This window comes from Anoplolepis gracilipes, chromosome 1, assembly GCF_047496725.1.
Source record: "Anoplolepis gracilipes chromosome 1, ASM4749672v1, whole genome shotgun sequence".
NCBI classification, from domain to species: Eukaryota; Metazoa; Arthropoda; class Insecta; order Hymenoptera; family Formicidae; genus Anoplolepis; species Anoplolepis gracilipes.
In genome coordinates, this window is record NC_132970.1 from 21,543,682 (window position 1) to 21,560,895 (window position 17,214).

A 17,214-nucleotide genomic window follows, 5' to 3' on the forward strand; every position below is an offset into this window, starting at 1 on the left:
CAATTCTTTTCTATTTTTTTTTATTATTTAGTTACTCTATTTTTCAGAATTGCAAATTTGTATTTTTATTTTAACGTTATTAAGCAAAATTTCATACACTGCATTTATTTAATTAAGTACAAATTAATGACATCCAAAATAGTACGCTTGATAAAATAAAAAGTCGCTTTAGTAGTAAATATAATATTCAATTTTTTAAATTAATAGTTTAAAATGTTATATTACAATATAAAAATACATACTTTTAAATTACTTCAATATTAAATTACATTTTCCAATTATATTTCTTAAATTATAACTTATAAATATTATGAATATTACGATACGTACAAGTTTTAAATAATTATAGTAGTTTAAAAATTTTAAAATAATTAAACCTATTATATATATTTATTTAAATAATTTTCTTAAGAGATTAAAATAAATATGATTATAACAAATTACAATATTGTTTTATTAACTAACGTTTTACTAGTAATTTGCTTACAAAGTCGCATTAAATAGACTCTTCATTGGAGTATTCTATTCTCAAGATACTATAGTTAAATACTATATATAGATTGTATTCAAGATGTGAAATATGAGCGGAAAAGGATGTTTTCCCATCTTAGTTTGGTATCACGATTGGAGACTTTGAGTAATGATATTGATATATTAGCTTATTTGATACTGAAATTGCCTATTACCTTCTACATTGAACAATATGTCGATCATCACGATGCTGTTATTGATGTTTCTAGGAAACTACTTGCTATCTTATCGATTATCGTAGGTATTTGTTCGCGTGAAGAAAATTGAATACATGTCACGATAAAACCGCTAATAAATGTTTGCACCTTGACGGTTTGGAGCACTGAGTTATTCGATTTCTTGAGAGATGCAAATCTCGGCAGAGAAATCTTACAACTAAGGAGAAAAAAAGAAACATTAATTATTCGATAATTATTTTCAAGTTAATAAAGAAAAGAATACTTTGCGAAAGAAATAACATAAATCGCGAAATCTATTTTTAAAGCAAACGTTTAATCCATTTGGTCAAGAATTTAAAAGCTTTTCTGCGATGAATGGTAGGAGGGGAAAAAAAACAATCGGCTCGGAGAACATGAAACGAAACAGACTTTTCCAGATATTCCACTTTACCGAGTTATGAGTGCGCGGTTCGAGAGGATCGAAAGAAGAGAAAATTGCGTTAGGGTAGTACGAAGAGTCGTTTTATTCCGAGCCATATCCTATCCTTGACCCGTACACCACCCAACCTTGCCGTCATATTTCACTCTCTGGTGTTCCTATCGTGTACGTACGTTTGACTTTATTCACTCTGACATAGTCTCTAAGACTGGTTTCTTTGACCCGTGTCTCAATGTCGCTGTGAAAAATTATACAATACTCTTGTAGAAGATGCTCCCGTTATATCTCGTATCTTATTGCATTTATGGTATATGCGAATGCAGAAAAGCAAGAAATGTCGCGACTACTTGCAAAGGATTGTTATGAAATCTCTTGAGCTTTTTTTATTAAAATTTTAATCCACAGCATGATTGAAAATTTTTGTATAATTTTCTAAGAAATAATTTTTAATTTATTTAAGAAAAAAGTGTACTTTTCTCAATTATGTGTAATAATTTTTAAAATAGCTTTAAGAAGCTTGTTTTATATATATTTTTATAACATAAATGTGTGGGTAGGGTATCGGATTCAGCGTGACAGTGTACACATCTGCGTGTGATATTAAGATAAGTTATAGGCTGAAATATACATAGGTTAAATTAGCATAAGTTTGGAACAGTTGTAAATATTTTTATTTGGGAAATATCTAACCCTAAGGGACTCAATAAAATAAATAAAATTTTTATAAGAAGAAATTATTCATTCTACTAAATTGAATTGTGTATATATGTGTGCAAAGCTAAATTGGATTTGTATTTTGCAAAGTAAACAGAAAAACCTTTTTTATTGTAAATGATTGTCTACTTTACTGAATTTTATATCAAAAGTAATTATTGCAAAATGTATAGACAGAACAGCATAGAAATTTTTAGAGATCAAAAAAACTATACAATAAAATCTCTCTTGAAATAACAAACAATGAAATATTGAAGCTAGTTCGTTCTTCAAAGATATACATATGTGATTCTCAAGTAATATAACAAAATATAACAATTTTTTTATATATATTTATATATTATAAAAAAAGATTTAGATAAATATGCAATAAATATCTGTCTATTAATTTATATAGGTATAAATTAATATTTATATATTTATCTATTCCAAAAAAAGTAAAAAAATAATGGAGAATAAATATAATAAATCCTAATATACATATTTCTAATATATAATTATATCTTTAACTTATACACTTTAATTATTTGATGTGAACATCGAAGATCCTATTTTTCAGAGATCATAGCAGATATTATTTGGAAATAGCAAAGACACGATAAAGAAACAAAAATTTGTTGAAACTAAAGATAATATAAAAAATATAAGAATAAAAAATATAATTGAACGAGAACGACAATTAGCAGTGAAATTGCAATATGATACGATAGTTAGCAAAAGTAAAATTACAAAGTAAACGACAATTACCTAGCAGAAGTAAAATTTAAACATAAACAACAAACAATTAAAGAAAAAAATGTGCATCATAAAGAATTGATGACGTTAAATGGTTTTAAAGAAAAGCATTTAAAAGATAATAATAAATTAAAAACAAAGATTAAATTAGCTGAATTTTTATTAGAAGAAATGAAAATATTTAAATAAATTGTATATCTATGCCTTAGAAAAAAGAAAAACAATGTTTACTGTAAACATAAAAAACATTATTAATTTTTACAAAGAAACATATATGAATGATAACAGATTGTAAAAATTAAGTTAAAGGATGTTATTAATAGAATTAAGTAAGAATTAATTTATCTCACACGAGGCATAGGCAAGCAAGGTGTAGGCGAACGAAAGGTGTAAACTCAGATTAATAGGGGTCGATTTCAGTATCGGAGATGGCAAATCGCAGTAATTAATATCGCCATTTGTTCCACGTCACGTGCACGTTTACGCGCATACATATACATCTAGACATACATATATATATTTATATACATATATATATATATATATTATATATATATATATATATATATATTATATATATGGTTGAGCCAGAGTGTGCGACATAGACAACGCACGCGTATGTACATGCTAGGAGGATAGGCACACGTTCAATCTAATTGAAAGGCGAAATACATATCCCCGACTTCCCGAAGATATTAATTAGCTTTCGCGGTTCATCGGGCTGCTCTCCAGGTCCCCGGGAATCGGCGCATTTCACACGCAGCCACGCAATTTCGATGAGCGCGTTATGATTGCTCGCGTTATGGCTCGTTGGGATTAAATTGTCGCATTCGAGAATTTGTATGGTTCATTGACGCGTGCGCTATTTGAAACGAGCACGATGTAAATCCAACATATGTGAATGACTTTGAAAGTGGAAGTTGATATATAACATATAAATAAATTTAGTAAGAGAGAGAGAGAGAAAGAGAAAATACTATCTCGTGAATTAAAAAAGAAGGATTAATTGAATTATTAATGTAAAATGAAGAATTAAAAATGGGAAAGTACTTTCGATTTGCGATGCCTAATTTATGTACTAATCGATAAATATTTATATCACGATTACATTTGATCGGGCTCTTAATTGAATCTGCTATTACATTATAATCTAATAATCTGCTGGTATATTGCTGTTCTTGTGAAATCAAAATCGACGTCTCTTGATGCATAATCCCTATTGGTGCATTGAATCGCTGGACAATACAGTTTGCAAATGCTAATTACCTGTTAGTAACAAATAATCAAATATGATGAGAGAGTTTCTCAAGTTTCAATTTATCTTTTATTTATCTATCCTTTAGCTTTGATTCTTTATTTATTTTTTTACGTTGTATTACTTTCAATGAATAAATACAATAAATTGTGCTTTTTATTAACGAAAAGTTTTTTATTTCATGATACAGACATATTTTAGGGACATTTTTCAATTTTGTAATCTTTTTATAAGATGTAAAAAGATAAGTGTGTGAAATATATTTTGTAATAATTTATTAATACTTATTTATTATTATCTTGCTTTGGCTTATGTGTTGGTTAGATGCTAATTAATAATGTTATAATTTACGCATTATGGATAATAAGATAGTAATTTTGTAGCATGTACATACAAGATATGACAAAAAATATTGAAAATATTTTATAAAATTGTTATTTAAAGCTTTTCTTTGATAAACAATTTATTTAATTTACCAATACTCTTCGTTAAATTTTGATGAAACTATATTTACGCCACGTGAGTAATATGTAACCTCTAAATTCTCGCAATTACACACGCAAAATAATGATTCTGTTTGTTGTTTATTCCATAAAATAGTATAAGTAACTGGAATCATTGTCCAACCACAACAAAGGTTAATTATTTGGTAGTATGCTTAATGCATTCCATGAATTGAAATTACTTGGGGCAACGTGGATGTAATGATCATTTATCTATGTATATCTAAAATCGACGAGAATTATACACGAAGGTTCATTAAACATTGATAAATTGGATAGTTATTCAATTTATTTAATTTATATCAATAAGCAATGTTTATATATTATTAACATTATTTTATAATGTTATAATATTTTAATTTTATTCAAAATTTTATAAAATTTTTAAATAATTAATTGATTCGTAATAATCCTTTTTCTATTTTTAAAATTTTTGTTAGCTTTTTCTTTTGTCAGACGCTTTATCTCAAATAATGCAATTAATCTATAAAATTGACATGCGTCATAGGATTATTATAACAATACAGAAAATTAAATTTTCTTCTCTCTTTTTGCATTTTATTATATGCTTTCGTGAAATGCTCACGCAAAATTGTATTACATAGATTTATTTAAAACGTCAGGATTACTCTGTAAAAGATGTTACGAAAATTCAATTTGAGTTTAAATCTATTCAAAATTTATATGAGACAATAACACAATCAAAAGAGGTAAATTGTAATTAGTATATTGGACATTATATTTTTCTTTAATGTAACTATTATCATTATACTATTAATATTTTTATTTTATAATGCTATTTTTAATATTATTGAAAATATGATATACTTGTGTTATTTTAATTTTATTAATTTTTGAAAACTTTAATAACTTGCATGATTTAAATTATAGTTTTCAAAGCATAAATAAATTTTTGTAGGTGTTCAAAAAAAAATTTATTGATTAATATAGATTATTTAACATATATATATATTATATAATTATATTATTATAAAAATAGTATACTACTTATATTATAAATAAATAATAAATAAATGAGAGAAACATATTATATATAAATAAACAAATCCTACAAATAAGAATAAAATGTCGAATGTATGATTCAAAAAATAAATTTTATTTACAGTTTAAATAGAAATAAAAATTAGGCTAGATGTAAAATTAATAAAAATAGAAAAATTTATGCTATTTTAAAATATAAATGTGTAAAGTTATGTATTAAGATTTTATAATTAAAAATTTTTATATAGAAAAGAAAGAAAGAAAGAGAGAGATACAAACACATAAGAAGCTTCAATAAGTCTATCGAGAATATTAAAATGTAGAATTTTTGGTGTTTTTTAATATGACCTAATTAAAGTAATTCATGTTAATCTAAGTCAACGAGGTCAAGCATATTATATAGTCTCTCTTTTTGCATCGTGAAAGGAATTATTTTGTTAATCCCATACAACGAAGTGAAGAGTAAAAGTTAACTAAGTCATTAAAGAACATAATTACAAATTTTCTTATGTAATGTTACAAAATAAAGATTTGTGTTGATAAATAACAAAAATTATAATTTATATTTATTTTATAAATAAGGTTGCAATTATAAAGATAATTATCTTTTGATTTGCATGGTATTTTTATTGAATTATCGACAGTTTGCTTTGCAGCAAAAAATACAATCTTATTACATTAATAACAATATTTCTCTTTTGCATTTATAAGAAAATAGCTTAAAATAGTTATTATTTAGTTAATATATATACTTAATTCATTAGAATGCCTATTAGTATTATTTTTATTATTATTATTTGTTTTTTTACAATAATAATTTTAATGTACATAAAATTTAAAGATCTGACTACTAATATGAAATAATTCATTAATATATAGAAATATACTAATTGAATTGGCTAATATGTAGAAACATACTGGTCTATAATATTATTTCATGGTTTTCGCTGCTTTCAAATTTTATGTACAATTATGTAATCTAATGAACTATTTTTCTTTTTTATGAAAAAAATTATTAACTTATATACCATTCTTGCATTGATAGTGCATTGAGTAATTCTTTATATCGTTTATTTATATTGTTTTTTGTTAGCTCGTTAGTAATTAAATAATTTATAGTAAGAAGTGTGCATTTATACATATTCTATCTTTAATAAATCGTAATAAATAATATAACATTTGTTATGATTTTTAAAAATAATTAAATTAAAAAAAGTTAAATAATTAAAATTAAAGTAGCAAGAGTTAGAATTAAAATTTTAATTTAGAATTAATTTAGAATTAAAATTTTAGGTTCTCTGCGATTAATTTCATTATTTTTGCAGAGAGTACACAACGCTTTTTTATAATTATCATTTATAATAAAATTCATTTTCATCATTATATATCTAACAAACCCCATTCGTCATATATAGGCATTCTTTCCATTAAAGCTTTTTTATAAATCTCATTTTCATAACCTGGATTTGTATAGCCTTCTTTGTTCATTATCTCATCCAAATCTTTTGCTTCTTTCTTATCGACCAGCGCCAGCGGTAATATCGTAAATGTTGCTATCATTCCGTAGACAGCTCTTCGTTTCATGGCAGCCTTCAATTCCTCCAAAGTAGGCGGCTGCGTTTTACAGCCCAGTTGTTTCATAGTCGTCACTAGAGTATCAATGTACTCGTTACACAATAAATTCTTTTGGTTTTCTATGACATTCAAGGAAGGACTGGTACTGAAGAAATAGAGGAGATCGATTACCGGCGACCCGTAGACGCATAGTTGAAAATCCACCTGCAATATCAAACGAACTTTCTTGAGCGATTGATCTCTAAAAAAATGTCCGGCAATTGAATTGGAAATGAAATCCGTGCACGGGGAAAGAAGTGAGATTCCTGTTTAGAAATTCGCGGCGGTCGAGAGTTTGCGCAAGTGACAGGGACAGACAGGTGGCGGATGTATGTACCTGAATTCGATCAAACTAAATTATTGCATTATTCATGACGTGTTGCATTCTGAAGTATCGCTTATTGTCATCAGCTCTTTATTTTGATCGTTAAAGTCGATATCATGGCTTGTATATGTATGTGCATAATTGAAATATACGCGTTAACGCGTATTAATCGTACTTTTTAGAAAACTTTTCGATTTAAGGTATATACAATTTCTTATATTTTATTTTAAATTTCGTTAAATATTGTTATACTCTTTAAAGTAATTATAATAAAAAGTTAAAAATAAGCAGATAAAATAAAAAAAAGGAGAACACAATAATAATATGAAATTGCAGAATATATATAGAAATGAAATTTTATAATATATGCTTAGATATACATATATTATAACTTATTTTTTTCAATTATAAGAAAATATATGTATATACTTACGGTCAAAGCAAATAGCAAGCTATCAATGTTAAAAAATATATTTTTATTGTATATTTAGTATGTATAGATATAAATTTAATTTCATGAATTAATTTACGCAAATTTAAAGGCCTAACCGCATACAAAGAATTATAATAAATAAAACCAATTAATCTTTTTATGTTTAGAGAAACTATGTGACCTTTGATGATATGTGTACTTACAAAAATATGATCAATAGGTTTGCCATCATTGTCATATCTGAACATCATATTGTTCACCCAGCAATCACCATGATTTATAACATTGAAATCATCCTCGCAATACTTGGCTGCATCTATTCCCATTTGATATATGTTGTCGGCTATTTTAGCAATTTTGTCCGCGTATCTAGCAATGAAAATTATATAAATATGAAATTAACATTATTTCGATATATTTTCTAATTGTGTGTGTGTGTGTGTGTGTGTGTGTGTGTGTGTGTGTGTGTATGTGTGTGTGTGTGTGTGTGTGTGTGAACAGCATTATTTATACTTATACATATGTTATTTTGCGTGCGCGCATTAATGTGTATTTGATTTGCTTAATATTTTCTTTCTTCAAACATTATTTTTAATTTACTACGTTTAATATATTATAAAATATTATATAACAAATGCTATTATTTGCATGCAAACTTTACTTTTTCATTCCTGGCCAATTTGCCATTTCTCTTGCTAGATGTGTAGTACTCAAAATGAAATATCCTGACAATTCTGGCGGATGTCCGTGGCAAAACATTCCTCTCAAATATCTTTGTTTTTGCTTTGGTTCCTAAATGTTAAAACATCTTTTTAAAAAATCTTGATAATTATCCACATTTATGATTATAAAATAAATCCATTAAATTTTTATAACCATAATTTTAATAGTACGCGATTAATATGAATTTAGAGTTAATTTTTTTTTTTAGAAATTATAAAAGAGAGTATAGTTATTGCATCTTGTTAATATATAATAAAATATGAACTCAAATTAGGATTTTTTTTAACGATAGAAACTTTCATAGTTTATTTGTCCACACATATAGCTAATATATTAAGAAAATTTTATTTTTGTTTTTTTTAATTTTAATTTTTCTTTTTTCAATTTTTAATAATTTGACAAGTTTATATTAATGAAAGATATATTGATTGAAGAAATATTGACTTCTGATTAATTGAAAAAAAATATTTAAAAAAATCATTAATTGGAAAAATTGGAATAAAGGTTTTAAAAGGAGAAATTTTAGCAATTGTGAAGTTAATGTTTGTTAAACGCATAATTTTATAATTTCTATTTTGAGTAGATTGTAGTTTTTGTGTTGAAAAGATATGCTCAATTTTTGTTTCTTCTATTTTTCTGTTTTCTTGACTAAGCGCCAAGAGAGACACGTGTCGTAATTCGTAATAAAAGTTATAATTAAAGATATTGAATTTCATCATGCCTGTTCTGCCTATATAAAATTGCTCTAGTTTTTATAATTAAAATTAATATGTAGCGAATTTTTAAAATTCTTGGCGATGCTTATTGTATAAAATATCTGTTTATCACTATACATCTATGCAAGTTGCGATAAAGAGTTCGGTTTATCTATACAAAATTCTTGATAAAACAAAATAATAAAGTGGAATAATATTTTTGTTAGCAATTTTATGTAAATCTTAATTAATTAGTAAATATTTTTATATCATTTCTGCAACAACAAAACGAAATAAATTAAATTACATGATTCTATATATATATATATATATATGTGTGTGTATAAAGTAACAGCTTTATTGTTTGAATTATATCTTTATAAATTTATAATTTATTAAAAATAAATTAATAAATTAATATTTATAAATATATATTTTGTATATATGGATTTTGAATTACATTAATGTTCATTATATAAATTTTTAAATTATTCTACATATATATACATTTATTTGTATACATTAAACCAGAAAGAATTTATAATAGTTTTAGAATATGTGTGATTTATGCAATAAAATGAAAGTAAAGTGATTTTCTGTATATCACTTGCATCGCTTTCTATCACTTGCGGAAATGCTATTAACATGAATTATATTATATGGAAGTAAAGTTTTAATTATTGCAATGAAATGTTATAATTGTTTCGTAGTGATTTACCTTCTCGCATATGGCTACAGAAGTTGCATGAAATCTGGCTAATCCGTGCAAAGCTAATATAGAATGAATCAAATCAAGACCAGATTGACGACAGGCCATGCGATAGCCAATAGGCGCAAGATCTTCTAGCACTAAAAGACGTGGATTGTGCTCTTGCACGTCCAAAACTTTCCCGCCCAAACAATACTTGGAATTTAGCAATTTGTTCATTTTATTCAATGTGTCTGTCATCATTGCTATCTCCGTGTCAAAAAGACGTGCTTGCGTGATCTATAAGAGAGATTTATTTTAATAACAAAAAGTTTTAATATATATTTACACTATTAATCATTATAAAGGCTTGAAAACAAAAAAAGAAAGTTTCATCTATAAAAAAATTTCTCACAAATTAAATGTCCGTGCACCTTCCATACAAATAAATGAAATTTTACTTATCAAATTGAAATTTTATTACTTTGCTTTAAAATGATCGAAGAATGTTTTATTTTAATTTTCAGCGCTTGCACACAAAATATATTTATATAAATATATATTTATATTTTGTGTGCGATATTTTCATAGAAAAATTAATTCTAAACTGAATAAAATCTTTACAATTTAATTTACTTATGTTGAATATTTATACTAAATATATATAAATATGTATAAAATTAAGTAAACTCACAAGAGTCGTACGAACGCCTTCAGTTGTAGGCTCGAATTTGACAATGACAGATATATTTTCCTTGATTTTGCAGCCGTTTTGGTTACGTGAATATTCAACACTAACTCTAAGCATGTCACTAGCGTAGTTGTCACCCTTGTTCGTGGCTGGTTTTATGAATATATCGATCACTTGGATCGAATTGTCTTTTTCCGACTTGTGCAAGATCTTCTCCATGAAGCACAGATTCAGCCATGTTGGTGTCTCTAGGGCCATTTCTGAAATTGGAATTGGAATTGGAGAATTTCCTCGACAAATCATTCCCGGCGAGCTCTTCTCGCCGTGTCACGAAACGCGAAAACGATTCTTTACGATAACTTATTGTTCGCGGCAAGATTTATCACGTTTCCTTTCTTTCTAGCCAACTCGTTCCCTTCCCCCTCTTTCTTTCCTCTCTCATTCCACCCAGTTTCCTTTGCCATCCCATCCTCGTCGCTTTTTGCCCGCTTTACCGTTTCTTTCTTCCGTATCCGTCGATATTCAAGACGGGCATTCCCCCGCGTTTCAGATCGCTGTTTCAATTAAGAGCGTAATGGGACGCCGCTTTTCCCTTTTCCTTTTTGGCGAAGGGCATATGTACGTACCGCGTCGAGATCCCGTCGAACGTGATCGAGTTGCGGTATTTGCGAGAAATTTACGACGCGTCTGGCTCGCCGCGATCGCGTACGTACCTTGCGGCCGAGCGACGTTGGCCATATTTCACCCTGATGAGTTTTCTCAGGTATGTTTTCCGCGGTTACCTCAGGATCAAATCCGTCTACCATTAAAGATACTTGATAGTAGAGCTTATATAAAGGGACCCATTTATATCATTTTAATAGTATATAAATAATTTCCAATGAATTGAAAATAGTAAAAATATACATCTATTACAAATTCAGTTTTAGAGAAACATAAATAAATAATAAGAATTTGAGTTCTATAAAGGTATTCTAGCTTAGAGCATGAGATGGTTTATTTTTGAAAATTTTTGTATAGGTAAGTATATATTTTGTATAAAGAATGATTAGAAAAGAGTTGGAAAATATATATTTATCTACACACACTTAAAGAATTTTTATAAATATTTTTAAAAAATTTAAGAATATTTTAAAAGTAGTTGTTTGACATGACTTTAATAATTTAACTCTAAAATAAAAAGCTCAAGAAAATTCTTATTAATTATAATTTCACTTGTTGTCTAAACCCAATATATAAAATCTTACGCAATATATAAGGTATAAAATAAAAAAATATTAAAAATCTTTTTAATAGTACAATTTTAAAGAGTATTAATCAATTTTGTACTAAACGTTGTGACTTTGACAGTTGTAAAAAAAATAGTTAAGCATAATGCAATAATTTGGTTTCTAGTACAGATATAATATAAAAAATGGAAATTTTTGTGGTTCTTACTTTTAATCAGCAGTTGTTATATAATAAATTCTTTTCCAAAATTTAAAATTTTCTTCTAATCTTCTCTAATTTCTCGTTCTGCTTGATTGTTTGCAATTTGATTAAACAATTTTATTAAACAATAGAGTTAGAGATTTTCGATGTATTCAACGTTTTCTGTTCAAATCAATGCACACAACTCAATGAAAATTTTTACTTGTAGTTTAATTATTACACTCGATTTTTATTTTTCCTTTGCCCGTTGAAACGTTTAGTGTACCATCTTCTATATTGATTTTATCAATTTTATAATAAGTACTCAAGCGTTTCAAAACATGTGTTTGGCACAGCAGTCAAAGTTAAACTAAACGTCCGTGAGACTTTCTCTTTCAAAAGAAGCAATTTCAAACTAGATCATGGCATCTGATGATAATGTAAACATACTGAGTTAGACAACAATTTAAAAAAATGTCTGTTGACGCACATGGTTGATAACTGGTCTGAATGTGCAGAATTTTAATTTATATAATACAGTCTATAAATATCTATACATCTGTTATTTATATTGCATTGATTTTACAAATCTGTTAAAAACTATTATTAAAACTTTTATTAAAAGCTTTATAAAATCCTGAACATTAAAAAAATGCGAGAAAAAAATTTAGATTAAAATGTCTCTCATTTTAAGTGAATTTTAACTATAACTTATTCTCAAATAAATTGTACTCTCTTGCCGATATTAATAATTAATAATTATAAAATAAACTATAGACAAGAAATGTATATATATGATAATATATTACATCAATTTTATATTTTAGAATCTAGAATCATATTTTAATAAATCTGATAATGTGTCATTTTCTTAATGATATTATTCTTGATTTATGTTAAAATTATATAAATATAAATATATGTATAGAACGCCCGTTATTCTAAAGAAAAAACAATCTGTTACGACAAAAATAAATTTTGTTGTTGTAATTACTTGAGCATAATAAAATTATACATAAACGTAACATATAATTATTTATATCACGCTGTTAAAGAAAAGAATAAATAACTTCTTGAGTTATTATATAATGTAACAAGAAAAGTTTTGTTTTAGCATTTATAAATCTTTTCTGATTAAATGTTAAAATATTCTGTTATATGAAAACAAGTTTTTTGTTATCATGTGTTATCATATTACTATTATATTAGCTATTAAGTTATTTAGCTTATTATTATATATTACTATATATAGTATATGTATATATATATATAAAATATAATATATAATATATAATACTAGCTATTAAGAAAAGCATTGTGGAAACTATACTTGTAACTACTCACAAAACTCGCACGTATGATTAGTAAATAAATTCTCTTAAATCAAATCAGGTACATTTAGTTTTGAAGAGCCCGAGAAGTTTTATTACAATGACAAATTTAAACTTTATTTGTTATATTTGTTATATCCTATGATTTAAAAAATAAAAGCGAATAATTATACTTGTATACATACTCGATATTTATATTATTAAATTTTAATGTACAAGATTAAGAAATGAAGAAAATCATTTACGTGACTGTAGATTTGTCCGTAAAATCCACAAGTGTCTCGTAAAAACTTACAGCCGTGCGACATGCAATTTTTACAAGTTAAACTCCTTACAAGAACGCAATTTATACAGATTACTCGGCGTTAGCTGAGCTTGAGATTCTCTGTTGATACATTTTTGTAACAAAACTTTTTTTCAAATTACGCCAATTATATTAAATCATATATCACAAAATATACAAAGTATTTTAGAAAGAAATAATCAATCCATGCTAGTATTCTAAATAGAAAAAATATATATGTATATAAATTTTTATAACTAAAAATGCTTTATTAAAAAAGTATTACAAAAATAAGATTAATTTTTCATTTCAAAATGGATAATAATATTCCGTCGTTCTCTTATTGCAATTTGAATAGTCTATTCACATAATCAAATGCGTGTCAGTATATGTTCTGTTAAAAAATAATCACTTTTAATATATGAAGTAGTATTGATAGTTAACGATATTGATATAAGTTACCGATCAAAATTGGACACATTTTCAATGTGATTTCAAATATTAAGCACACTCATAATAAACAAATTAGATAATAAACATCATCAATTTGCTTTTACGCTGTAATATATCAGCAAAACAGTAATTTTCTTTTAATTTAATATTTTTATGATAACTTTTTAATAAAGCATTTTTAGTCCGATGTATGTATATTTTTTTTTAATTTTTACCTGTAAAATATACTTTGACACAGTTTGTTTAATTCTGTATTTATATAATGACTTTTATTTCAATGCTTTACACGCATATAATTGTATCACTGAATATAAATTTAATTTTACTTCTTTCTTTTTAAAACACACTTTTAATTATCCAAAAGCTTATAATTTGCATAATTGTTTTCTCATAATTTTAATTGACAAGCAACAAACTAAACTCATTATTTTTCTCCGATAGAATCTATTTATAGAAACAATATAACTGTCACTTTTAATTTATAAAATACACTTATAAGTTGTTCACGTGTTTCAATTTATTTCAATTAATAGTCACTGTACTCGTCGCGTCACCAAGTCCAAGCGCGAAATGATATACCCAGAATAGAAGTGACAGGTTTTATACTGGGCAGCAGTGTAATTTATTATACTCTCGCAAGAAATTGCAGATTATAAGTCTACTCACTCAACGCTTCACTTAGCGACGACATCAACCCTGACATGTAATAATCTGTTTCGTATTGACAGATTTTTATTCATTTTCAAGTAGCTAAGTCAACATTGACCCTATGATAATATAATTGTTGACAAAACATAATTGTATCATCAGTTAGTTAACAAATGAAGATAACAGAAAGTGACAGTGTGACTCGTGTGGCTAAAGAGATATACTAGATTTGATTGCTGAGATAAGTTTGGGGATTAATTTTATTAAGAATATAATATAAATATCTTATATATATCACAAATTTTATACATGTTTATACACACATACAGTGCGATTTTATGCCCCAAACAGGAAAAATATGGAAGATATGAAAAAACGTTTCAAATAAAAGGTGATTTGGTTGAAGAGATAGATAAGACGATATCATTGATTTGATCTTAAATTCGTTTGTAGGTCACTTTTAATTTCTTAAATAAAAATTTCTATTTTTTTATTGCATATTCTTATAGTTTACTTCAAGAGTTTTTCAAAATACTAATAAAGTATTTTTAATTAAGTATTTTTTGAATTATAAAATTTGAAAGTTGTAATATTATCAGCATTAGCATTACCCAAGGTGTGCCACGTGGAGATTGTACGGTTGAATTTACATTTCTGTTGTCTTTTGATATATGTGTCTATGTGTGCACAAACTTAATTGAAGTGTAAATTTTACAACCTCCACGTGGTACACCTTGAGTAATGCTAATGCCCAAATAATGACGATACTATGACATTTCACAATCTTATAACTCGAGAACTTAATGAAAAAATATTGTATTATAATGTTTTTTAGAAGCTCTTGGAGTAAACTATAAAAATATGCAATATTATTCAATTTATTCAATTTATTAACTTTATTTATGCGATGAAGATGATCAGAAAAATCTGATCGAAACGTCCGCCAGAATTGTTAATACTATATTATAACATTCAATTCAATAATTTTAATTTTATAAATAGATGCGATGTTACTACAATACTCAATCTTATAACAAGTTACCTCTGTATATTCACATATTATTGCTCTAATGCCAAATATTGTACGTTTATTAAAAAATTGGGATTTACTTACAAAATTTGAAAAAGTAAAAATGACTTTTATATTATTTTCAAACAATTATGTAAGATCGAATCAATAACATCGTTTTATGTCCTTCTTCGAGCCAAACAACTTTTATCTGTAATATTTTTCTCTACCATCCATATTTGTCAAAATATTTGCCTGGGGCAAATATTTAAAATGACACACTGAATAATATTAGGTGTTCAAAACTTATTGCACCATATTTGTTATTACGGATTGATAATTACAGATTTCTGAAGTTATTTAGAAGCAAAAATCTCCTATAATATTAAAATGTCGAGGTTGCAGTAATTTTTGAATAGAAAGCATTTAGAGATGATCAATCGGATTATTGAAATCGCGCGTTCAAGATAGTATCGTTATAAATTCTCAATATACATATATATTTTAATTAGACAATGTTAATAATTTTGATAGCGCACGCGAATTTTCAATAATCCGATTGTCTTTAATATGATAATCTTTAAATACTTCCCACTCAAAAACTATTGCAGCCTCGACATTTTAATATTAAGATTTTTGTTATAAAATAACTTTAAGAATCTGTTATTAGCAAGTGATGCGATAGATTTGAGACAGTGTCTCAAATCTATCGCAAATATATATATATATATATATATATATATATATATATATATATATATATATATATAGGGTGTTTCAAACCGTATCACTTGTTTATGACAGATTCCTAAAATTAATATATACATATCATCACATATGAATTTCATGTCCCTGGATAATGGCATGTGATAGATGATCATGAATAATATTTCGTCATACTTTTATCGTTAAAAAAATTATATATTATTTTAAAAATAATGATATAAATAACGATGAATAATGCAATAATTATTGCGATAATTAACTCAACTCTACAATTGTGCATCTTAAGAATTCAAAAGATTCATGTATGTATATAACGCAATAATTATTGCATTATTCATCGTTATTTATATCATTATTTTTAAAATAATATATAATTTTTTTAACGATAAAAGTATGACGAAATATTATTCATGATCATCTATCACATGCCATTATCCAGGGACATGAAATTCATATGTGATATTTTAGATAAAAAATCTTCTCAGTTTCTGCTTTTTTGCTTAAGTCAACGTATGCATTATTCTTGTTGTTAAGAAGATTGACGAGGCCAGAAAAATAACGCTTTATCAATAGAATAATGCATACTTAATGCATTGAATTATGTTTATATAATTTTAGACTGTTTGTAAGATTTACATATATTTATGCATATTTATATATATATATATATATATATATATATATATATATATATATATATATACAGGGTGGATCATTTTAATCCATCCAGTCGAATATCTTGAAAACCAAGCCAGGGAGAGAAAAATGTTTCAGACAAAAGTTGTATGGTTTCGAGGGGGCCATAAGATGGTATCATTGGTTTGACCTTGAAAAGTCATTTGAAGGTC

The 17,214-nt window shown here is 26.0% G+C and overlaps 2 protein-coding genes across 8 annotated transcripts in view; one reads left to right on the top strand and one right to left on the bottom strand.

The window, feature by feature from the left end:
- LOC140671816 (protein amalgam) overlaps window positions 1-17,214 on the top strand; it is a 218,230-nt gene that overhangs the window by 38,463 nt on the left and 162,553 nt on the right. The gene's annotated exons all lie outside the window — the stretch shown is intronic.
- Window positions 6,428-14,547, bottom strand: LOC140666503 (uncharacterized). 4 transcript variants are annotated; one of them, XM_072893763.1, is made up of 7 exons: window positions 11,944-12,291; window positions 11,220-11,305; window positions 10,510-10,766; window positions 9,846-10,115; window positions 8,371-8,501; window positions 7,913-8,078; window positions 6,428-7,116 (listed from the first exon to the last, which is right to left on the bottom strand). In XM_072893763.1, the coding sequence occupies exons 2-7, from the start codon at window positions 11,242-11,244 to the stop codon at window positions 6,718-6,720; spliced, it is 1,248 nt and encodes a 415-aa protein (XP_072749864.1). In that variant the 5' UTR covers window positions 11,245-11,305; window positions 11,944-12,291; the 3' UTR covers window positions 6,428-6,717. The 4 variants fall into 4 exon arrangements, with proteins under 4 accessions (XP_072749864.1, XP_072749872.1, XP_072749887.1 ...); XM_072893771.1 differs by lacking the exon at window positions 11,944-12,291 and having other exon boundaries at window positions 11,220-11,310; XM_072893786.1 differs by lacking the exons at window positions 11,220-11,305; window positions 11,944-12,291 and adding an exon at window positions 14,199-14,547 and having other exon boundaries at window positions 6,429-7,116.